Source organism: Phacochoerus africanus, chromosome 7 (assembly GCF_016906955.1).
Source record: "Phacochoerus africanus isolate WHEZ1 chromosome 7, ROS_Pafr_v1, whole genome shotgun sequence".
Classification (NCBI taxonomy): Eukaryota; Metazoa; Chordata; class Mammalia; order Artiodactyla; family Suidae; genus Phacochoerus; species Phacochoerus africanus.
The window spans coordinates 33,363,842-33,388,778 of record NC_062550.1 but is presented as its reverse complement, the minus strand read 5'-3'; the positions used below and the strand labels follow the sequence as shown (position 1 = coordinate 33,388,778).

The 24,937-nt window shown below is 34.9% G+C and overlaps 1 protein-coding gene across 1 annotated transcript in view; it reads right to left on the bottom strand.

Moving 5' to 3' along the window:
* Positions 1–24,937, bottom strand: part of LEMD3 (LEM domain containing 3) — a 61,521-nt gene that overhangs the window by 3,010 nt on the left and 33,574 nt on the right. The window contains exons 3-10 of the mRNA XM_047787134.1: positions 23,269–23,335; positions 20,495–20,562; positions 9,010–9,089; positions 8,778–8,923; positions 7,649–7,750; positions 7,438–7,540; positions 6,594–6,772; positions 1,401–1,482 (exon numbers count right to left, since the gene is read on the bottom strand). Of these exons, the coding sequence (XP_047643090.1) occupies positions 1,401–1,482; positions 6,594–6,772; positions 7,438–7,540; positions 7,649–7,750; positions 8,778–8,923; positions 9,010–9,089; positions 20,495–20,562; positions 23,269–23,335 (827 nt within the window). The remainder of the gene's footprint in view (positions 1–1,400; positions 1,483–6,593; positions 6,773–7,437; positions 7,541–7,648; positions 7,751–8,777; positions 8,924–9,009; positions 9,090–20,494; positions 20,563–23,268; positions 23,336–24,937) is intronic.

Genomic DNA, 24,937 nt, shown 5'->3' with positions numbered 1-24,937 from the left:
AAACTTAAGGAAAATTCTTAAGTTTATAGTATATTTTGACCTTCTCTTTTCCAAAATAACAGAAAAGTAATACAGGACGAACATTTTGCATAAATAAGTCCCTTTATTATTATCAAAGTTTTCCTGCTATAATAGTGCACATTTGTCTTTCTTATGAGATGTAGATGGTGGGGCAGAGGAAAAGGCAGCTACTTTCAAATCATAAATCTTTATTTCACATAATAAATACTGGACTGGCATAGATTTCCTAATCCCCAAGGTATGAGGTAAGATTCCCAATAGAGGGATCAGCACACTGTTAACTGTTTCTACTGCTGCAAAATGGAGGGTGTGAGGGTGTGGGCGTGTGTGTGGTGACAGTGGTTCCTTACATTTACAATTTTGCTGTCACTTATTTGGAATCTGACCGTATCAACTATTTCTTGAAATAAATGAGTTATTAGATGGGACTTATGGATATTTTATAAGAAATACAATTTCCATTGTCAGTTTTCAAAAACAGAATTTGACCTGTCCTATCCCTGGGCAGATAAGCAATAGCCTCTACTAAGCAAATTCTAAAGCTTTTTAGAGCCTATACATGAAATATTATGGATTCTAAGGCAACAACTTGTCTCTGTGCCATTCTTTGGATGCAAATGCTGCTGTAATTATGTAGACAGAAAAGTTTCTCAAATATTGCATGGACAGATAGACATGTCTTGTACAAAGGAAGGTGTGTACATCTTTGTAAAAAAGTGGTTTTTTTTTTTTGCTCTTTAGGGCTGCACTCGTGGCATATGGAAGTTCCCAGGTTAGGGGTCCAATCAGAGCTACAGCTGCCGGCCACAGCCACAGCCACGGCAACGTGGGATCCGAGCCATGTCTGCAACCTACACCATAGCTCACGGCAACGCCAGATCCTTAACCCACTGAGTGAGGCCAGGGATCGAACCCGCAACCTCATGGTTCCTAGTTGGATTCATTTCCGCTGCGCCACGATGGGAACTCCTATAAAAAGCTTTTTACAATTAAAGACTGGAAATTTTTAAATAGCAGATTTTTTATCTTTATTGTCTACTGAGGCAAAGAATGCTGGCAGCATGACTTAAACATTTAATAAGGGTATTGTTTGTCACCATATCTGTCATTAATTTGACTTAAACATTTATCTGCTATGGGGACTCACAGTGGATATAAATATTTATAAAAGCTTTACAAATCATTATACATCTATGTATTCTTGTGAAATCTTTGCTTGAAATTTAATAAAAAAAGAAATGAGAAAAATGTAACATTTCAGTTGTTAGAGATTCAGAAAAGAGAGTTTTTAATTATAGACAGCATTATAAGAGTATCATGCATTTTTCAGCCAAATATTCTAAATAAAAATTACATGTACCTTTGATCATAATACTTACATGACTGGATCAAACATATTTCGAATCTTTAGACAAGGCGTCAAACTATTTGGTGGTGAGTTTCTTCTATCTAAATGAAATGCTATAAAAAAACAAATTAATTTCATTATTTTCCATTGTTCCATTTTGTTGAAAGGTATTCAGTCATCCAGTTTATTTAAAAACTGTTCATTGCATGATTTTACTTTGAGGCAGAATTCTGGATTGAGGTGAATAAGACAGATCCAGTTATTCTTCTCATAGAGTTTACAGCTTAGTAGGGGAGAAAGAGAGATGAAAAAGTGCCACCCAAGAAATTGTAATTGTGGTAAATCCTAAGAAAGAGAACAGAAAGTTGTCAATGTAACTTAAGCTAATCTGTGAATATCAGATAACACTTTGAGGAGGAAGTAAAATTTATGCTGGTACCTAAAGAATAAATAAAAATAGGCGGAGTAAAGAAAGATGAAAAGGACATCTTAAGCAAAGGTGATAGCCTGTCCAAAGCCCGAGACAAGAAGGAACTTGGTATATTCAAGTAACTAAAAGATAGCCACTGTGACTCGGCTGCGGACAGCAAAAATATAAAAAACCTGAAGAGGGGAGGTCAGGTTATGGAGGACCACATAGGCCACATTAAAGTATTGTTTAGACGTTATCATAAGACCAATGGGAAGTCACTCAAATGTTTTAAGGAAAGGAATAGTATGATGAGATCTATCTTTCAAAATTAACAAAGATTTTAAATAGACTGTGATATGGAGAATCAATTAGATGGAGGCAAAAGTGAATTCAAGGAGACGAGTTAGAAGGTTATGTCTAAGAGGGAGATGATAGTGTTGTGGATAAGACAGGCCAACAATGCAGATGGAAATAAGTGAACAGAATCAGGATGTATTATGAAGTAGATCTGACATGATTTGTTTAAAGGCTGCACATCTGGGGTCTCAGGGAGAAATCAAGGATGACTCCCCAGGCTTATAGCAGAACCAGCTGAGAGGAGTAGGTATCATTACTTAGATAAGAACACTGGAGGACAGGTCAGTTTGGAGAGAGAAGATAAAGTGTTTGTGCATGTGCCAAATTTTTGGTACTTCTTAGCAGAGAAGAAAAGTATATGGCTGGGTATAAAAATATGAAAACCAAAACAGAAGACTTAGTGCAAGATATAAATTTGAAAGTTATCGACACATATGGTAAATGAAGTTGCTGCCTAAGATCACCTGAGAAGACAGGGAGAATGATAAAGGATGGCCTGGAAAAACTCCAACATCTAGAGGTCCAGGAAAATCTAGAAAAGAAGACTAAAGAAATGGTAGAGACAGGGTAAGAAACCAGAAGTGGCAACAACAAAGCCAAAACTGAAGAATTTCAAGGCAGGTTCAACTGTTACCACTTTTAAATAAGAACAGAAAAGAAAAACGTCCACTGAATTTAGCAATACTGGAATTTGAGAGTTGTTTCCTCGAAATAATGAGGATGGAAAATAGATTGGAGTCAGCTGGAGAATAAATGAAAGTAAAGACAGTGAGTAAACTGTTCAATGCTATTTGGCTATAAATAGGTAGAGAGGGTGACAGCTATAAGACAATGAAGAGTGCAACAATGTGTTTTAAATATGTGACCCCAGGAGTCCCGTCATGGTGGAGAAGAAACAAATCTGACTAGTATCCCTGAGGACACGGGTTCGATCCCTGGCCTCAGTCAGGTTAAGGATCTGGCATTGCCATGAGCTACAGTGTAGGTTGCAGATGTGGCTCAGATCTGGCGTTGCTGTGGCTGTGGTGTAGGCCAGCAGCTACAGCTCCAATTCGACTCCTAGCCTGGGAACCTCTATGTGCCATGGGTACAGCCTTAAAAAAAATAAAGATGTGACTACAGTATGTTTAAGTGCTGATGAAAAAGATCCAGGAAAGACAGGGATTTAAAACACAGTAAGGGAAGACACTTAAGACTAGAGGGAATAAGATCCGGAGGGATACTCTAAAAAGAAGGGGTCTGGTCTTTGCTAAATCAGACAGCTCTTCAATTGGAATAGTTGAAAATGAGTGTAGATTTTGGTAATTCTATGGATTTGATGGTGCAGATTTGAGGCAAGTAAAGTACAATCAATTGTTTCTATTTGGGTCATCAGCTAAGAATTAGAAGAGGAAGGAGAAGGGCAAAAAGGTTTGACTAGAGGAAGAAATCGATATTTGCTATTGAATAGAGTAGGAAAGTGAAGTGTCTAATAAACAATGTTAAGAACAAGAAAGATAAGTAGTATGGAAGGCTTAATTGAATTTTTATGACTGTATCAGTCTGCCAAGTTGTATGATTTTCTCCTGCTATGCTCAGCCACTTGCATATATATAGGCATAGATAAATAGTTTCATCCTTAGTTGAAATTTACCAGGATAACATGAAGGATACGGAGTTCCCGTCGTGGCACAGTAGTTAACAAATCCAACTAGTAACCATGAGGTTGCGGGTTCGATCCCTGGCCTTGCTCAGTAGGTTAAGGATCTGGCATTGCCGGGAGCTGTGGTGTAGGTTGCAGACGTGGCTCGGATCCCACATTGCTGTGGCTCTGGCTTAGGCCGGTGGCTACAGCTCCGATTAGACCCCTAGCCTGGGAACCTCCATATGCCATGGGAAGGCCATAGAAAAGGCAAAAAGATGACCCGGAAAAAAAAAAAAAAAAGGATAGGTAATGACTTAAGGGTACTTAGGAAGAGAGAGACTGAAAAGATAGATCATAGAAACGAAGATGAATAGGAAAAGAAGTAAAGATAGGAAGAAGGCTAAGGAACTGGAGAAAGGTGCACTGAAAAACCAGAGATTCTGGAGTTCTCAAATACATAAATCAGGAAAGTTGAAAAGATGAGTCTGTGATACAGAACAGAGCATATCAATTAAAGATTTCAGATGTACCAGTGACAGGAAACATCTGGGGTGTGAATGTCTGAACAGTGCTTGATATGGTGTGGAAAAATGATAATTAGACATGAAAAATCTTTGCCAAACCCCAGAACAAGATGGTGTGTGAACCTCTAATAGCTTCCAAATTTCTCTAGTAGCATGCAGGTTCTGTTCTTAGATGACCCATTAGCTTCAAATAATCTGACTTCCTTGAAATTCCAATAATGGCCTGGGCCAGCAGGGGAAGAACCAGAGAAAACAGAAGCATTCATACCACCTTATGCTAGCCTAAACCTGAGTTTCCACAAAATAACAGACCTGGGAGAAACTATTCCTGGCCAATTCTAGTCAGAAAGTAGTCCCAAAGTTCAAACTGATTTTTAAGATATAAGCTTTGTCTTCCTAACTAAACCCTAATTACCACTGCCATATAGAGGTGCAGCAGATACATTTCAAATGCCTCAGGAACTACCTTTGGGTGCTTTAAGTGAATGCTGTTTATTCCAAACACTATATTGTCAGAAGCATTAAATAAGACTCTGGCTCCCTAGCAGGTATTAATTTTTAACTGGTGTTTTATAATAACTTTAAGAGATGGGAGTTCTCTTGTGGCACAGCATGTTAAGAATCTGGTGTTGTCACTGCAGCGTTTCAGGTTGTTGCTACTGCACAAGTTTGATCCCTGGCCAGGAGCTTCCATATGCCATAGGTGTGGCCAAAAAATAAATTAATTAATTAAATAACTTTAGAGACACCAATGTTATATTATCACTCATTTCATATTTAATTATTTTTTAGAAATTGAACTAAATATTCAATAAGGTTGATTACTTAACAATTACTTGGGAAACATACTATTAAATGACAACAGTGTGTAGTGGTAGTGAATTCAAAAGACTACTATAATGACCATTCCTCCAGTCATGTACCTTTTATAAGGAGAAACATTAAGCTTGTTAATAAGCTAAACTATCTTTTCACATAAAAACACCATCACTGACTAGTAGCCTGGAAACTTCCATAGGCTGTACCTGTGACCTCCCCCCCCCCAAAAAAAAGCCCAAACAAACAGTAGATGCCCATTTTTATACAGCACAATATTTGTGCTCGGATATATTTAAATCAAACCAAACCTTTATGTACTCTTATTTTTAAAAAGCTAGATCAGTCATTTAGTTACATTTAAATAAACTATATATATTTAATAGCATAAAAACATATGTAATATTAAAATTGAATTCCTTCTGTATTAGAGCTATATGTTCTTAAAGCAGGCAAAAGATACATAACTACCATTAAGAAAATCCCAACAACTTCTCATTATCAGCCTCTTGTAATATTTCTTATTATGATGACATTCTTAAAAAAATTCAAATCTTCCTGCTATAAGTCTATAGACTTTCACTTTATCACTACAACCATCTAAAAATTGAATTGGGATACTTCAAGCAAATAGCTACTAGGTGTTTTATCTCAGGATTTTTTGCCTTCAAGCTGAAATTATCTCAGTAATTACACTTTTTTTATATTTGCAAAGTAGTAAGTGTCTTAATTTACTCTCCTTCCTTTCTAGGACCATGAACCCTTAATCAGTATAACTTTTTATCAAAGACTGTCAAGTAAACGGAGATTTAAATATATAATTCTTTACATGGCCCATTTAGACATATGCAAATTAAGGCAATTCAGTCCTTGGCATAAAGTTTATGAACATCTAATACACTGAAACATGGATGAAACACGAATACAGAAAGTAGCAGGACACTTTAAAAATACTTTATCAATTCATGAATTCATGTTGAGTTTTTCTTTAATGAAGTATATAGTTAATTTACAATGTTGTACCAGTTTCAAGTATACAGCAAAGTGATTTTATACATACATTTATGTGTGTGTCTGTGTGTACATATTTATTTATATAAATTCTTTTTCAGGTTCTTTTCCCTTATAGGTTTTTACAAAATACTGTGCTATAGAATAGATCCTCTGTTTATCTATTTTATATATAATAGTGTGTATAGTTAATCCCAAACTCCTAATTTCTCTCTCCCCATATCCCATTATCCCCTTTGGTATTCACAAGTTTCTCTACATCTGAATCTATTTTAGTTTTGTAAACAATTGTATCTTTTTTTAGATTCCACACATAAGTGATATATTTGTCTTCATCTGACTTACTTACTGCTATCTTTTATGGGATGGAATTGGAAGGAAGCTTTGCTTCCATACATCTTTCAGTTGTACTATTTTAAACACTTAAGACTTCTATAGTTGAGAAAATTACTTTTGTTGTTGTTGTTTAAAAATACATACCTTGACCCTGCCACACTTTAGAAGGTATTACTAATATTTTGTCACAGGATGCAGAAGGCTGGATCCACCGCCAAACCAGAAAATCTGTACCACCTATTCTTCGTGTCTCTGTGCGAACTCTAGACTCATTAGCAGCAAGGAAGTCAACAGCTCTATCCCAGACTTTCTTCATTTTTTTCCTATCATTTAAAGGAAAGTGACAAATTTACTATCATCTTGGCTTGTCATGCTCTTAAATAATAGTAATTAAAGGTAGTTGTTACTGCTACCTTTAGCTGTTCTTATCACTGCTTACAGAGTTTCTTTCAAAAAGACTTAGATGTCTAAACCTAACCTCAGATTTACTAAATTTGGATCTCCAAAGGTGGGACAATACACTGGAACTTTTTTCCCATAAAAGCTCCACTGGTGATTCTGATGTGTTTCTAGGATAAGAATGCTGCTTTGGGATGTGACATTATCTTTTATTTTCAAGAAGTAATTGCTTAATTCTTCTATTTAAAAAAGCTTCATTAACAAGAAAATGAAGTCTTTTAAACCATTATTAGTAAAACATCACTGCACTGATTATTGTCTGTTTATCAAGATGGAATTAAAGGAAATAAGGTAGAGATTGACAACAAAGAATCAAAAATACATACTTAGAAATCCTGCTATTATGCCACTCAAAATCAGGAAGATTATAGATAAAAATTTAGAAAAGAATTTAAAATACAAAAGTAAAGCCTGTCCAGTGAAAGGGATCTAGTTCAGAAGGGTCACAATTCTCAACAGAACTTTCATGACTGCAGAAGACACTGACATTCTGATTGATTGACTTCAACACATAACGCTTTAAACAGACCTGTCATGAGGCTGTATTAAGGAATCTCGCACATGGGGAATGGGCATGTAAGGCTGTAAATCTTTATTTTCCTGGCAAGCTTCATTATGACTTCGTAAAACATCTGAAAGTAAACCAAACAAATTTATAAATGAATCAATCCCTGGACATCATGTACTTTATCACATAATGACTATTCTAGAAATAGGTCAGATTTTTGTAAATATCATACCTATAATCTTTACCACCATATCATACATCTGCCTTGTTTCCTCTTCTTCTTTTGTCCAACGGTATTTCATGTAACGCAGAACGACACAAACCATCACTATACCTGCAATATTTATACATACTATGTTTTAAAAATTGTGGTAACTGGCATTCAATAATATTCATTTTGACCTGAAGTTACTGTATCAGTTATCAAATCTGATATTAATAATGCAAAAAATTACAGCAAACAAAAATAATACTTCATTTTAACTGCCATAATGGAATAATGGAGTAAGCGTTCATGTCAGTGGTTTGAATTAGCCACAAAGAAAAACTTAATATTAAACATATCCCAGAGTATCACTTGGTTTCTCCAGAGAAACTTTCATTACAATGACAACTGAATATTTAAATTCTTCCTTTTTTTTGAAAACAAAGCAACACAACTATGTTTCACAAATATTTGTTTTTACCGCATTAAACTACTAGAAAAGTGAGTCCTATGAGACTATAAACATGCTACATCTTACTTTAAGAAAACTGAAATATTTTTAAAGGAAATAAGAAAAAAATGAGTATTTCCTAAGTTCCTATTATCAATCAAAATTAGTCACATAAAATCTAAGATTCTGAATGAAAATTTTAATGTAGGTAAAAGGTTTTTCTCTTTGGCCAAGACTTTGGGCCAAAGATCAAACCCATGCTACAGCGGTGACCCAAGTCACAGCAATAACATGAAATCCTTAATCCACTAGGCCACCAGGGAACTCCTAGGTAAGTGATATTTTTTTAAATTAAAAATAATTTTAATGCAGTTAATTTACATTATTTTTAAAATAAGCTTAATTTTTGTAACTTCTTGTTCTAGTTCTCAAAGTAGATTTCTATCTATGCATTACATTTGCTTTCTCTGTGATAGCTTTATAACAAAGTTTTATTTCCACCTCTCCTCATGGACTGTTTTATAACCTTAGATCGATACTAACATTTTAAAATCCTCAATATTATTATACCTTAGTGAAGACTTTTGGATGTAATTTATAATGGCAACTATCCCAGAAGTATATTCTCAACCCTAGCATTTAGTGAATATAGACACAAAAATCCTACACTGCCAATGTATCTTCTTTCTCATTCTTACAACTTACCTAAGCACAACAACAATAACCTATGAGTGACAGTAATAAATGCACGTCGAAAACGACACCAGAAGGACATCTGTGGTCTTGTGGACTGTAAAAACTGTACATCAACCATATCTGTCAGTTCTTCCTCAGGGTCATAACCAACACACCTATTTAAAAATAATTGAGAGAGAGTTTAGGGTCAAAATCACTTCTCACACAACAAAATGGTCAAAGTGAAAATCAAATCCTTTACCTTATTCCAACATCTTTCCCATTTTCAAAAATCCACTGCAATGAGATATTAAATATATCTTCATATTCAGGACCTAAATCCTAATAAAAAAGAGAAAATATTCTTAATAATTCACATTCACTTGATTTTATATGTAAACTGTCCTATAAATAACATACTTGCTATAACACTTTAAACTATTTAACATAATAAAAATGTATTATTCATTACAGAAAAATAAAAGGAGAAAAAAAGACCACCTTAAGATGACCACTGTTAACACTCTGGTATGTTTTCTTCTCATTTTTTTATTTAAAGATTTTAACAAAGTATTTGTTTTTCAAGAACCATTATGATAAGAGTGAATTAGCCACTTTTTAGAAATGGAACACTATCTGTAGATGAACAAATGACAAATTATTCAGACTGCTGTATCATAACCATTTTCTTCATCTACTTCAAGTCAATGAAGTAAGCTTGTCAACTCTAGAAAAACAACTGACTGTGTTATCAATGATAAAATTCAAGCTTTCGAAGTGAAAAGGAGAATTTTTAAAACTTACTGTATCCATTACTATAAGCCTAACAATTTCAAAATACTTGAAAATCTTTGTAGTAGGACTGGTTTGATATCAACAAATGTGACTTTTGAGTACGGCATTATAAGGTGTGTCAACATTTGGAAGATCTGCCTAACTAGTGAACTAATATTTTCCAAATGACCAATCATGAGCTATAAAATTTTGCATGGGTAAAAGATCCATTCTAAGTGCAAAATAGACCTTTAGTATGTATAGGCTTTAGTATGAAAAGTTCACTGACATGGTTTCAAATTCCACATTGTCACTAATCTTAAGAAACTACTACTTGTAGAGTTTTGCCATTGTATCAATGAAGAGTATCTGAATAGAGAATTAAAATATTTTCTCGGTTTTGACTACCTCTGTGTGAGGCTAGATATTCTTGAATGTACCCCTCTACCAAAAGAGCATCACAGCGGACAGAATGCAGGAGCAGATCTGAGAATTCAGTCATCTTTTATTAAGTTAGATGTTAAAGAGAGGTGCAAAAATATTATTAAAACAATGCCACTTCTCATGAAATATTTTTATTTTGGAAAATAGTTATTTTTCATAAAAATACATTGTTAATGTTAACATGTAATATTCATTATTCCTATTTTAAATGAATAAGTAAATATTCAGATGTCAATTTCTAACATGGCAAATATATATCTAAATATAAATAGACTGGATAAAGATGTAGTACATAATACAATGTAATATTACTCATAATACAATGTAAAGAAAGAATGAAATAATGCCATCTGCAGCAACATAGATGGACCTATAAATTATCACACTAAGTGAAGTAAGTCAGAGAACTAGATAAATATCATATGAACTCACTAATACATAGAATCTAATAAAAATGATCCAAAAGAACTTATAAATAAAAACAGAAAGATTTTGAAACCAAACTATTGGTTACCAAAGGGGAAATGTGGGGAGAGGGAGGGATAAATTAGGGCGTTGGAATTGACATATACACATTACTATATATAAAATAGACAGGAAATAAGGACCTATGGTATAGTACAGGGAAATCTATTCAACACTGTGTAGTAACCTATATGGGAAAAGAATCTGAAAAGGAATGGATGTATGTGCATGTATAACTGATATACTTTGCTGTACACCTGAAACTAATACAATTTTGTAAGTCAACTATATTTCAATAAAATTTAAAATACATACTTGCATACATTTCCTACAAACAAATGCCATTTAAGATCATCGGTAATATTAGGAGTACAAAAGGGTCCTGAAACTAAAAAGTTTAAGAACTACTGTGCATAAACAGTCTACGTATTTTTAAAATCAAAATGTTAAAAACAAAAGTGGTATTATATTATATAGACAGTTTTTCTACTTACTTTTTTTTTCTCACAGAATGAGGTGTCATAAGTATCAATGTCAGTTCACATGGAAAAACCCCATTTTTTTCCAACAAGATAGTGTTCCATTGTGTGATTGTTACACTAGTCAACTCCTTATTGATGAACGTGAAATGTTCATTTTAGTACACCAAATAATACTGTAATAAACATCCTTGAAAATTCCTTCACTCAACTTATATTTATTGAGGGCCCACCATGTGCTAGGTACTGTTCTAGGTCCTAGAGATGTAGCACTGAGCGAAAAGTCATAAGTCCCTGGGCTCGTGGAGCCTGTATTCTATTCAAAAGCATGTCTCTGTGTACTTTTGAAGTGCAAAAAATGAATTTCTAACAAGTAGGAAGCCACCTTTTAAAATTGCTTAAAATTTTTTATAAGCAATAGCTATTGCATTTTAACAGTAGAGATTCTTTAACAGCACTGGAAATTACAAGATTCTCATTTGATAAGTTCAATATCAGTTCCTAATATGTAACTGACAGTTATTTTAATATATCAAATTTGAAAGTATAACTTATGAAGCAGAACTAATCTTGCTAGTATCATTACTTATGTGTAACTACTACCAGGATTTTTCAGATGCTTAAGATAACTATAGGCTATCTGGTTTTGTTTTTTTTTTTTAAGTGTGATAATTTCAGCAATATTTATAAATATAAAAAATTTATAACCAACGTTAGTACTTAATTATTGAGAAATGGTTTATGTATGAGATTGCTTCAGAGGGATATTATGAAACAGAAAAGATCACGCCAATAGCTAAATAGCTATATGCTTTAAAAAGTTAAAAAAAAATTCAACTTAATATATTTATAACTATAAAAGATATATGAAAATTGGCACATTATAAATCAACTATACTTTAATTGAAAAAAGATATATACTTATATGAGTAAGAACTAGAAAATAATGAGTGTTTTTTGTTTAATATGGCTTTAAAATGTTATATAATTATACAAAATTATCAAGCAATTACTGTTTCAATTATTATAAATACACTACTAGAAGTCACTTTGTATATAACTGAAAAATCAAAGAGCTCATATTCACTTGCTCTAAAATTAGAGATTAAAAAATAAAGCTTTGATAAAAGAGCATCAGGAGAACATATTTCTGGTTATAGCACATGGATCAGGATTAGATGAAACACAAGCTACACAGGATTTTGAAAATCCATAAAGCAAGGTTAATACAGGTTATACACGGTACTGAAGACATTGCACTGATTCCTCTTTGCATAGTATTGGTTTTTAAAAGGGATTTTGTACTCATTTAGTTCCTTTCAAAGACTTTATCCTTCAAAGATACCGACATCATAGCACCCTTGAAAGACATGGATATTTAAAAAAAAAAAAATCAATGAAACATACACTGCATTTAACCTGTATTTATATATATGCTCTTCAGTTTGTATTAATACAATATACAGAATATTATGACTTTTCCATTACTACACAGAATTTAGTAGGCTATACTATAAGCGTAAGTTTCAAATACTGTAAAAACAAATTTCTATGTTTAATAGTTATATAAGTATCAAAATTTTAGGAAGGAAAAGATATTATAAATAATATTAATATCATTAATTACCTTAAAATGTACATAATAGTTCAAATTAACAAGGACACCTACTCTAATAAGCTAATTATATAGAGGCAAAAGAACTTAACACTTTTAGTTGTAAAACGGCAAGGGCAGAAAAGGGTATGTGTTGTTATTTTTCTCATTTTCTGTTTTTCTTTCCTATGTTAATATCCCTCAATATCCAACCACTACCTGGAATGTTCCTTTCTGAATACATATTTTCAAAAAGCAAATGATAATTTATTTAAAACTTCATTTAAGATTTTATAGGGTGTTGAGTTCTTAAGTATGCCATTACTTCCATATACATCTACATAGTGCACGGAGTTCCATAGTATCATAAAATGGACTTTTTTTGAAGTAGTTAAATTTTTTTCTGGCTTATACTAATTAAACAGCTCATGCTAACATGGTAGCATACACAGCATCCACCTGATTTCACGTCTGCAGTGTTTTACTATTCACAGTTTGGATCCACCTAGAAATCTGTAAGGCAGGGATAGGCTAATTTTTTTCTGTAAAGGGCCAAAGAGTGACTATTTTAAGCTTTGCAGCATACACGTCTGGTCTCTGTCACATTATTACTATTATTATTTTTTGTCTTTTTGCTATTTCTTGGGCCACTTCCGCGGCATATGGTGGTTCCCAGGCTAGGGGCCGAATCGGAGCTGTAGCCACCAACCTACGCCAGAGCCACAGCAACGCGGGATCCGAGCCTCGTCTGCAACCTACACCACAGCTCATGGCAACGCCGGATCGTTAACCCACTGAGCAAGGGCAGGGACCGAACCCGCAACCTCATGGTTCCTAGTCGGATTCGTTAACCACTGCGCCACGGCGGGAACTCCTTTTTTTTTTTTTTTTTAAGCAACCTTTAAAAATGTTGTAAGACCTCAGAGAGCAGGCCATACAAAAACAAGCCCATGGGCTGTAGTCTGCCAACCCATGAGGTAAGGTATTCTAATATCATAAAACACCCGTTTTCTAATAACTGATGACAAAACTCAGGGAGAAATTAAGTTTTTAATTTTAAAAGTAGGTATATTATTAACATAATTACTTATTACTATTTACTTATAGGCAATAGTTGAGTCAACACACTTCTTTCTCACTGCCTCACAGAAATCTTTCTAAATTCAAAGCATGTTTTCTTAAATCTTTAACAAATCTATTTTATTTTTTTGTCTTTTTGCCTTTTTCTAGGGCCACTCCTGTGGCATATGGAGGTTCTCAAGCTAGGGGTCTAATCAGAGCTGTAGCCACTGACCTATGCCAGAGCCACAGCAACGCGGGATCCAGGCTGAGTCTGCGACCTACACAACAGCTCACGGCAACGCCGGATCATTAACCCACTGAGCAAGCCCAGGGATCGAACCTGCAGCCTCATGGATTTTTTGACCACTGGGCCATGACGGGAACTCCAACAAATCTATTTTATTTTAATACAGTATATGTATATACAAACATATACACCCATAATTCCCAATTCCAAATTTACCTTATTTTCAAAATAACTGGTCAAAAATGTGTATATTTAAAACCCATATCCGATGCTTTGAACTTGGATTATAGTTCCAAAGTACAAAAATAATACTGTTTCACATAAAAGATTCACCTCATCAACAAAACACTGATGAGGGAAAAAGATACCACAAGGAGAAGTCAAACAAATATTAAAAATCTATTGCATATAGTTCAAAATGGATAATTTATATGGTAATAATAGTGAATATTCTTGTTATTTGTGAGATGATATATACCATGCATTAGATGTTACCTTTTAAATTAAGTAAAATATGACACACAGAAATCAATAGTGAATATGATTTAATTCTTAATGATTCAGCGAAAACTTGATCTTCTGCCTCCAGGAATAATGGAAAGAACAAGGTTCTTGGAATCAAAAACTCATGGAATCAGATCATGATTCCACAAGTGACTAGCTATATGTACAACCTTACATGGAAACAAGAGAAAATATGTCACTTATACAGATACATACACTTTGATCACTTCTTTAGATCCTAAACCCTATTCAGGATCAGTCCCTTGCCCACTCAATAAATGAAGGTAGGGGTTATAAACCCAGCCCTTCGATTTAAGAGGCAGAGCAGCATAATGAAAAGAATAAATTCTTTGATTCTACTCACAGTTCCATCACATACTAGCTGGATGACCTAGTCATTAAACCCCTCTGAGCTTTAGTTTCTTTATAAAGTGGGTTTGATATCACCTACTTTGCTGGATCACTGTGAAATCAGAAATAATATATCGAAAGTACTAAGATAAATTGTACTTAAAATATTTTTATTATTATTATGAAATTTATTCTTCATTCCATCTCTTAGAACACTTATTTTTCCACAAAGACACAATTTTATTAACAGTGATTAGCATTCCAAGCTAGTCCATAAAAATCTATCCAGCCCATAAATTAACATATTTGCAGCTACCTTCTTCCCTATTATATTCTTCACATATCTTAAACATACTGTGTTAAAAATTAAACAGGTTTGAAAGTGACCTAGGAGGTGAACCATTACATATTTCATCCATTACATATTTCTATTGTTATCATACAAATTTCCCACCATTTAATTTAAGCAATTTATGTCTTTTCACCAAAATATAGTGCCATGTATTTCCTAAATGTTCCACCAGAGGGACCTCTTAACTTTTCACAAATCAAAGTTTCAATCTCAAAAATCATGAATAAAAAGCTCGAAAAAAACCCCACTGTAGTTAGAAAAAGTGTTTGTTATTCAAATTAATTGTCACATTTATTTAAATTTCTTTTTAAGGAGAAAGTGTGAAAAATAAAATAAAAATGGACTGTAAAGGATCAAATTGAGGAAAAATTTTAAACTTTTACTGAAGGCTTATTTACTCCTTTTACTTCATCAAACATTTACTAATACTGTGCTTAAAATGCACTAAAGGGGAGTTCCCGTCGTGGCGCAGGAACCGACTAGGAACCATGAGGTTGTGGGTTTGATTCCTGCCCTTGCTCAGTGGGTTAACGTTCCAGCATTGCCGTGAGCTGTGGTGTAGGTTGCAGACAAGACTTGGATCCCTTGTTGCTGTGGGGCTCTGGCGTAGGCTGGCAGCTACAGCTCCGATTAGACCCCTAGCCTGGGAATCTCCATATGCCGTGGGAGCGGCCCAAGAAATGGCAAAAAGACCAAAAAAAAAAAAAAAAAGCACTAAAAGTTGGGAAAAAAATGGCTTGTACTTTAGGAGTTTTCTATATCCTCTGGCTCATTTACTCCTGAATGAAAAAACTGAATTGTACTGCAGGTGAAACGGTAGTATAAATACATAAAAGGTACAATATAGGTATTGTCATCATTTGATACTAGCTTTGTAGTGAGGTTCTTCCATATTTATGCCAGAATCTGGGTAAAATAAAATAGCCAGTTTTGAACTGTCATTACAAATTAGAAAAGAATTTTGGCAACATGTATCAAAAGCATTAACAAAAGCTCTTTGAAAAAGTAATTTCCTTTCTAGGACTATTTCCTAAGGAAATGATCAGAAAATCATGCAAAAATTAGAATGCTTTCATAATATTGAAAAACTACAAACCAGTACAATACAATCATGCAAAGAAATACTAACCAGTAATAAAAAGAAACAGTTTTTAAAAATCTGAACAATGACATGGGAAAATGTTCTTAAGTAGAAGGGAAAAAATACATACATATTTATAATATGAAAGAGACACATGGACCCAAATGAGTTGCTAATAACCTTAGGTGGTGAATTTGAAATGGATTTTTTATACATGTATGTGTAACTGGGTCACCATGCTGTACAGTAGAAAAAAAAATAATGTACTGGGGAAATAACAATTGATTACAATTAAGACTACTTGATAAGAAAAAAATAAAAATAAATAAAAATTTAAAAAGAATTAAAAAAATGAAATGGATTTTTCCTTTTACTTTCTACATATGTGTTAAATCATAAGCATGGGTTAATGTTACATTGAAAAAATAAGCATTCATGGGCTCAGCAATAATGAACCTGACTAGTATCCATGAGGATACGAGTTCAATCCCTGGCCTCCCTCAGTGGGTTAAGGATCCAGCATTGCCATGAGCTGTGGTGTAGGTCGCAGATGCAGCTTGGATCCTGTGTTGCTGTGGCTGTAGCTGTGGCTGGCAGCTACAGCTCCAATTTGACCCCTAGCCTGGGAACTTCCATATGCTGCTGGGTACAGTCCTAAAAAGCAAAAAACAAACAAAAAGAAGAAAAAAGAAAACACCTAAAAGATTTTATTTAGATTTTAAACATCTGGGGGGGGGGAAATTCCTGTTTAATGCTTTTTTTTTTTTTCCCCCAGTAGCAGTCCAAACTGCATCTCTGATAGAAAAAGCCATACCAGGTTTCACAGCCATTTGAAAACCTAAAAATGGGATTCCAAAAAGAAAAAGTTAAGACGCACACACACATTTAAATGTGTAAGGAGATTAATGTTTCTATATGAAATAACTAAGAAATAACCCAAATATTTTGTAAAAATATACATTAGAAATTCTACTGAATTTTTTTTTAAAAAGGCAAAACCCAATCTGAACCATAAAATAGTTCAAAGAAAAGATACGAAAATCTTTTAAGAGTAGAATTAACATCAATTTATATTTTAAAACTCAATACTGGTAGTTCCCCACTCATACATGGGTGCTCCTGAGTCTTTTAATAGAACTAATCTCCTGTACCTACAGCTTAGACTCCAACTTGTCCCAACTCAGCTCAGTTCTGTGACCCTTCTTTTTATCATATCCTACAACTGCAATCAAACAGCTGGGGAGGGGAAAGGGAGGCAGTTAATCATCCTTCCACACCAACCCCTGAGTCTTAATTACTCATCAAGCCCTAGCCCATTCCCAAGCCCTATCTCATTCCTTTACTCCTTTCTTCAAACAGAATTCGGTAGATTTTTAAGAGTCTCAGGATTCTTCTGAAATGTAAATTAATACGGCTCCAGGAAATTACGACCAACCATAGTCATAATGTGTTTTCGCCCCTCGGAGAGATTTAACTGGAAAAAAAAAAGAAAGGAAAAAAAAAGAAAGAAAAAAAGAAAGAAAGAAAGCAGGAGGTAATCACTGGTTGGGAGAAGTTTTTCCCACTGCTAAAAGTAAAAACATTTTCAACTATCTCACAAGGAAATCACTTGCTGGCTTTGGATTCCCACATGTTTCGCCCTCTTCTGGGAATAATTCATTCTGTGTTCCCTTCAGCCTACTCAATCCAATGCCTTCTTAGCTCCCCACCCCTATTATCCATCCAACAATTTTTCCATCCTTAAGACAGAGCTCCATAATCATAACTGCTCCTTATTTAGACCTTTTCAGATGCTTTTTTTTTTTTTGGCCACCTCTCCCCACTCCCCCCCTCCCCATATGGAGTGCCCTGGCTAGAGATCAGATCCAAGCCACAGTTGTGCCCTACATCAGAGCTGCAGTAACACTGGATCCTTTAACCCACTCTGCCAGGCCAGGGATTTAACCTGTGTCCTGGTGCTGCAGAGACGTCAATGATCCCATTGCACCACAACAGGGATTCCTGGATCCTGACTCTTTAGCTATCCAATCTATTAACTATTTCACTATCCACCAATGTTCTCATCCAGGTCACAACTGAAAATGAAGAAGAGAATAAGGTTGAGAGACAAATCCTGTAGCATGTTACCAGAAAACTCTCTCCAGAGTGACACTGATTTAACTAGCTAAAAAAAAAAACCCAAAAAGAAATAAAACTTATTGGGAAGCTATTATAATCATAAAGCACTGAGACAGGTACTTTATATATACTAACGTCTCTCAACAACTCTGACAGCTATTAATTAATAACAACAGTCCCACTTCAAACTGAGGAAGAGGTTCAAAATTTATCAAGACACAGCTAGAATGACAGTACTAGAATTTGTATAAACATCTAACCTCCATCATATTGTATTATCTTAAAATCCCTTGGGTATCTACATACAAATTATGAATTAAGTTAAAAACTAAGTCTATATTTCTTTTTTTTTTTTTTTTTGCCTGCATACTCAGCACTTGGAGGTTCTCAGGCCAGGGATGGAACTCATGCCACAGCAGTGACCTGAGCCCCTGCAATGACAATGCCGGGTCCTTAACTTGCTGTGCCAAGAGAACTCCATATTTCTTTTAACAAGCATATCATGGCAGATTTTCACCAACCTCACTGAAGGCCTTAGTACTATATTACATTCTAATTTTCTTTTAAATGAGGGGGTCATATCAGCAAGATGACAGACTAGGAAACCCCAGACGGTCTTTTCCATGGAGACACAAGTTAAACAATACACAGACCTATTCCCTTTGTAAGAAATCCAGAAACCAGTTAAGAGGCTCCTATACCCAAGCAAGTGTTAAACTAGCTGCATGAAAGTAGCCCTTCCCCCGGCATAGCATAGTATGATTGGGAGAAAATTCCCAACTCCTGTTTTCTCCTCGGGGAAGGAGAGAAGACTGGAACATATGTCTAATGTTTAGATATTTCAGGGGCTACTGGAGAGACTGGTTTCTGTCTTGCTTGAATGTAAGCACTAATAGATAAAGGCACTAGGTTAGTGCCACCAAGATCAAAGACAATGAACACACACTCACTTGCCATTGGCCCTACCCCCAACTCAGTGCAGAATGAGTGGCAGAAAACCCCCAATCCCTGGCTTCTCCCTGAGGAGGGAAAGAGTTGGAACATGTGTCCAATGTTTTAGTTTCTCAGGGAGCTGCCCAAGGGACTGGTTTCTGTATCACCTATTTCAGAGTACTGAGACCTGACACACATAGTCTAGATACCCAGGGACTGCTGCAAATTAAAAAAAAAAAAAGGCTAAACAGCTTACTGCTGCTCCAGAGGCCCCAAAGTATAGCAGACAGACACCAGAGGGAGCAAGAGATTACAAGCTCCTGTAAAAAGAATCTTGCAAAACCTCTCTACAGGGAATATACACCCATAAGTCCAGAAAAGATGCATCTATAGAAAAAGTCTGAAAGGACCCCAGAAGGCCAAGATGTGCATTGTTGCCATTTCTATTCAATAGAGTACTGGAAGTCCTAGCTAGAGCAATTAGATGAGAAAGAAAATAAAAGGCATCCAAATTTGGAAAGGAAGAAGAAATTACATTTGTATGTAACATAATCTTATTATATAAAAGACCCTACAGATCCCCCACACACAAAAAACCATTAGAACCATTAGAATTTTGCAAAGTTGCAAAATTTTTTTAAAAAATCAACATTCAAAAAGAAGTTGCCTTTCTATACGCAAAAATTAACAACCAGAAAAGGAAATTTTTAAAATCTCATTTATAATAGCAATGATTTATTTGCAATGAATGGATGCTAACTTCTAGGGATCAACATTTCTATTTGTGAGTACTCAAGTTTTTATGAAACTATCTTTATGGAACTGGACTAACATCAACCTCCCCAGTATGGTTTTCAAAATCCACTTTCCTCTTTTTCTAAGTCAGAGTGACACCTGTCCATCTTAACCTTCCAGTCCCTTTCCTTTCATCTAGGATTTCCTAAAGATGATTTACAGTGGTACAGAAAATGCATCTGCAAGTTCTCTTACTACTCTGAAATGAAATTATCCTGGAGTAGAAGATTTGAAATAAATGACAATGGTTAGACGCTTACTTGCTTTCTTATATGCTACTTACCCACCTCAATTTCTCTCTCACCAAAGGTGTTTGTACCCTTTCCATGTTAATGTGCATTCTCTCACAGAGAATGTTCTAAAACAAACTAAAACAAAAAATGTTGAGTAATTCTGCTTTCTCTATCTGCTCACATTACATCAAACAGCAGGCCCGAGCTTTTAACAGTACAATTGAAGTAATCAAATGCATGGTACTTTAGATATGTTGTAATGATTTATATAAACTTTAAGAAGAGCACTAATAAAATTCTAATTTCATTGCTTACTTTCAAATACGCAGCTGCCTCTTGAACAGAAAGTGTTCTCTGGCTAGAACTGCCACATTCATGATCTCCTGGAAAGATGAGCATATTATTAGTTTTGAATCGGTACTATGCTAAACAGAAAAAAATAAGTATGATGTATAAAAACGACTTTATAAATTACACAATTATAGGTTATATTATTATACTCAGTAAAAAAAGAAGATAAACATAGGCAATATAAACAATTATATTCACATAAACCATACCTTTAAATGTATTTTAGTCTAGACAGAAACATGTCTTCCTCTTATATTCCCACTAAAATAGTTAGCAAGGGGTAGGAACCATGTCACACTGATGCCTATCCACAGATTCTGGCACAAAGAAGGCACTCCACTGATGTATTATTTTGCAAAGGGAAAAATTCATTGTGCTAACTTATACACTTGTTACCAAAGCTATATGAGTTCAAATAAGTTTGAACTGAAATATGCATTTTGGAGTATTAACTAAGCATGCCTTAAAAATTATTATAACACAGATCAATAGGAAAATTAGACAGACGCTTCTAGCTATGACCTGGTTTCTACAAAAAGGTGTACTACATATGAAAGTTTGGAAAACTACATTTTCCTTTCTTGTAACTATTTATAAGAAGAGAATCCAAAGCCATTTTTCCCCAAGGCTATGTGTGGTTATTAGAGATAATTATCCTTATACTGAACTTCAAGTTTCTCCTGCCTGTTTCTTTAAGGTACTAGTCTAAAAAAAAATTTTTTTTGAACATAGAAGTACAACAGGTAAAGTAAAATTTTTCTATTATAAAAGCAACTTGGAGTTCCCACTGTGGCTCAGTGGTAACAAACCCAACTAGTATCCATGAGGACGCGGGTTCAATCCCTGGCCTCGCTCAGTGGGTTAAGTATCTAGCATTGCTGTGGCTGTCGTATAGGCTGGCAGTTGCAGCTCCGATTAGACCCCTAAGCCTGGAAATTTCCATATGCTGCGGGTGGGGCCCTAAAAAGAAGAAAAAGAAAAAGCAACCATGTTCCTATTTATGTTTTGTTCAAGGAGCCAAATTTTAATGGTAATAACTGTAAAACGAATAGAAATACCTATCATATGAACAAGTTAGTCTTCAAACTTTATAATCTGTCCTCAGAGACTCTGATTCCATAGATCTACAGCAGAGGTTGGCAAACCCATAGACCAAATCTGGCCTACCACTGGTTTTTATAAGTGAAATTTTATTGGAACACAGCCACACTCATTCATTTATGTATTATCTATGGCTGCTTTCATGCTTTAACAGAATAAAGGAGTTGTGACAGAGATAGCCTAGCCCACAAAGCCTAAAAAATTTATTATTTGGCCTCTTTACAGAAAAAAGTTTGCACACCCCTGTTCTAGAGGAAGGAATCTATATCTTTAAAAGCACCCCGGACTACGCACTAGTGATCTAACACACTTCATAAAACACTGCCATAGGGACAGCTGTAGAACATTGTAGCAGCAACATCAGAAATTCCTAGCTAGATTATATACTATTTCTAGGTGCTTCAGCATACCAAATAAATGTCATTAGTTTGTAGCATAGGAATATCAGAGTCTGTCAGTTACTGCAAAGAAGACTTTTAGTGATATACACAGAATTTCAAGCCCCCAAAACTGACCAGAATTAAGGACCCAAAGGAAAAAAACAAAAATTGGTGAGAGGATGGGGAACTGTCAGGATTCTAAATGCTTTCGTTCAACCAGAGAAGCTTCACATTTACTTATTAGGCTTCTATCAGTGACCTGGTTTCTATAAAATCATCTGCTACAGACAAAAGTTTGAAAAACTGGGAGTTCCTGTTGTGGCGCAGTGGTTAACGAATCCGACTAGGAACCATGAGGTTGCGGGTTCGGTCCCTGCCCTTGCTCAGTGGGTTAACGATCCGGCGTTGCCGTGAGCTGTGGTGTAGGTCGCAGACGCGGCTCGGATCCTGCGTTGCTGTGGCTCTGGAGTAGGCCGGTGGCTACAGCTCTGATTTGACCCCTAGCCCGGGAACCTCCATATGCCGCAGGAGCGGTTCAAGAAATGGCAAAAAGACAAAAAAAAAAAAAAAAGTTTGAAAAACTACATTTTTACTTTATTTATATGAAGGTAATTCAAAGTTTCTTCTTGCAGATTATGTGAAATAACTTAAAAAAGTTAAAAGGTAATAAACAGATAATGTGCTACCAAAGCTTATAGATGCAAACTTGATGCCAGTTCATCCATATTTTCCTAATTGCAGATATGTTGATACCTGAGAAGCTCTCAAAGAATAGCTAAGAGCAAAATATGAGGAAAATGAAATGAGTCAGGAGAAAAAAATTCTGTAATATATTTACTTTCTCCATGGAAATGACACATAACCACAAAAAGAAAATCTGCACTTTCATCTTTAATATTTTAGTCAATTCGTTGCTTACCCAATTCAACTGATATAGCTTATAAGCTCTCAGAATTTTGTTACTATTAACATGATACATAAATATGATGACTTTTATTATATAATACAATATACATCTATACTTCATCTTACACATAATGGCAGGTGAGAAAAAAGCCTTGATTAAACATATCTATACAAATAAAGCCCCACTCCTTACAGGGAATAAAAACGGCTAATGGCTAATGTGAAAATATCCCACAAATATAACCTAACAACACTGAACTTGGGAAAAACCATTTCTACTGATACTGCACGCTACATATGCAAATTAATTTTCAAAACATTTTTAGAGACTATGAATGTTAAAACAATTACCTGCAAGTTGTGCCAATCGATCATGAAGCTTGTATAAAGTGTTCATCATAAGATTTTTTTGACTCTCCTAAATTTAAAAGAAATCATTATAAAATATCCAAATCTAAGGGGGGGGAAAATGCACCAAATAATAATCTTATTCAAAAAGAAAAACAGTAAATGAATTTAAAAATCATCAAAACTATATAATCTGAAAGACAAATTTATATTTAACCAATGGCTACCATATTTTAAAGAAACCTTGCATTTTACTTTCTTCAGGATGACTGGGAAATTGGCGCTAAGGTTAGTGCTAGAAAAGATCTCATAATACAAAAAATTCCCCAACCACCAAAGCAATGCTCCCAATCACCCTCTATGCAATGCATGCTTACATATATTGTTCTTACAACACTATTTTCTTCATGTTTTACGTTAATCTGATTCAATTACATAATAAGGAAATGTGTTCTGATACTATGATAACACCTGAACCTTTGCTAGGTTCCCAAAGTGACCCTGTATAAATTTATGAATCATTAAAGTGAAATAAACATTTAATGAGCATCTACCAAAAAGCTAAGAAGTGTTCTCAGCAAAGTGAGAAACCCAGTGAACAGGATGATTTCTACCTCAAGGGCAAAAAACATATTAAATGTTATAGCTGCAAACAAAGCATAATGTAAATACAGAAGAAGGAGGGGAGGAAAGATCCATTTTTCGAAGAGGAACTATCTAAACTGGGCTTCACAGAAAGAATAGAACTGACCAGCATTCCATACAGAAGGAATAGGATGAACAAAGGCCAGAAGGCATAAAAGCATTTGTTATATTTCTTACGTAACAAGTAGCCTACTTTGACTTCGCAAACTACTGGAAAAGTAGTTTGGAATCAACAGCTAGAGAGCCCTAGATACCAAGACAAAGAGTCTGACTTCATTCTGAACATTCAGGAGAAATAAAAGAGTACACCAGAATTGTGTATCAGGAACATTACTCTAACCATATGAAAGGAGACTGGATTAGAGACTACTGATGAGATGCCCTATTTAAGAGCAACTGCAATTAAGAGAGACTAATATAAGCAATGGGGGAGGGGAGGAGGGTGATAATAATAGCTTATTATTTGAAATAAATTCATGACTCATAAGGGGTCTATGTCTTTATTATTTCCTTTCTCTTGGAGTTTTGAACAAAACAGAATTACTGGATGAGTAGGTTCAAGAACAGAAGAGACAAGTTGGCACACTATGGGTGACATAATTTCATCAAAGCAGCTTTAATCAATGACACTAGGAAGAAGAAAACTCATCAAAGGCTCCACAACACTGCCTCCGAAGCCCTTGGTTTTATGAAAGATGGTCGACAGAGATAAGCAACGTTCCTTCTGCTGAGTACATGCCTTCCAACCCTTTTGCTTTTTACCCCCCCCCCATTCTATCTCAACCAGATTCTAATTAAGCCAGTCACATGGGCTTAAAAATGCAAACAGCAAAAATCTGACATCAAAAAATAACCATAGGGGCTGAAATCCAGGATTCTGAAAGCTATGCAACGCTGATGGATTAAACCACAAAATCGTTTTTAATAAATATGTTCAATAAAATGAGATGAGAAGGAGTTTCAATGATAGTGTGTAGCTTGTGGACTTGATATATAAAACCAAGGTAAATCTGAATAAGCTTTGGGA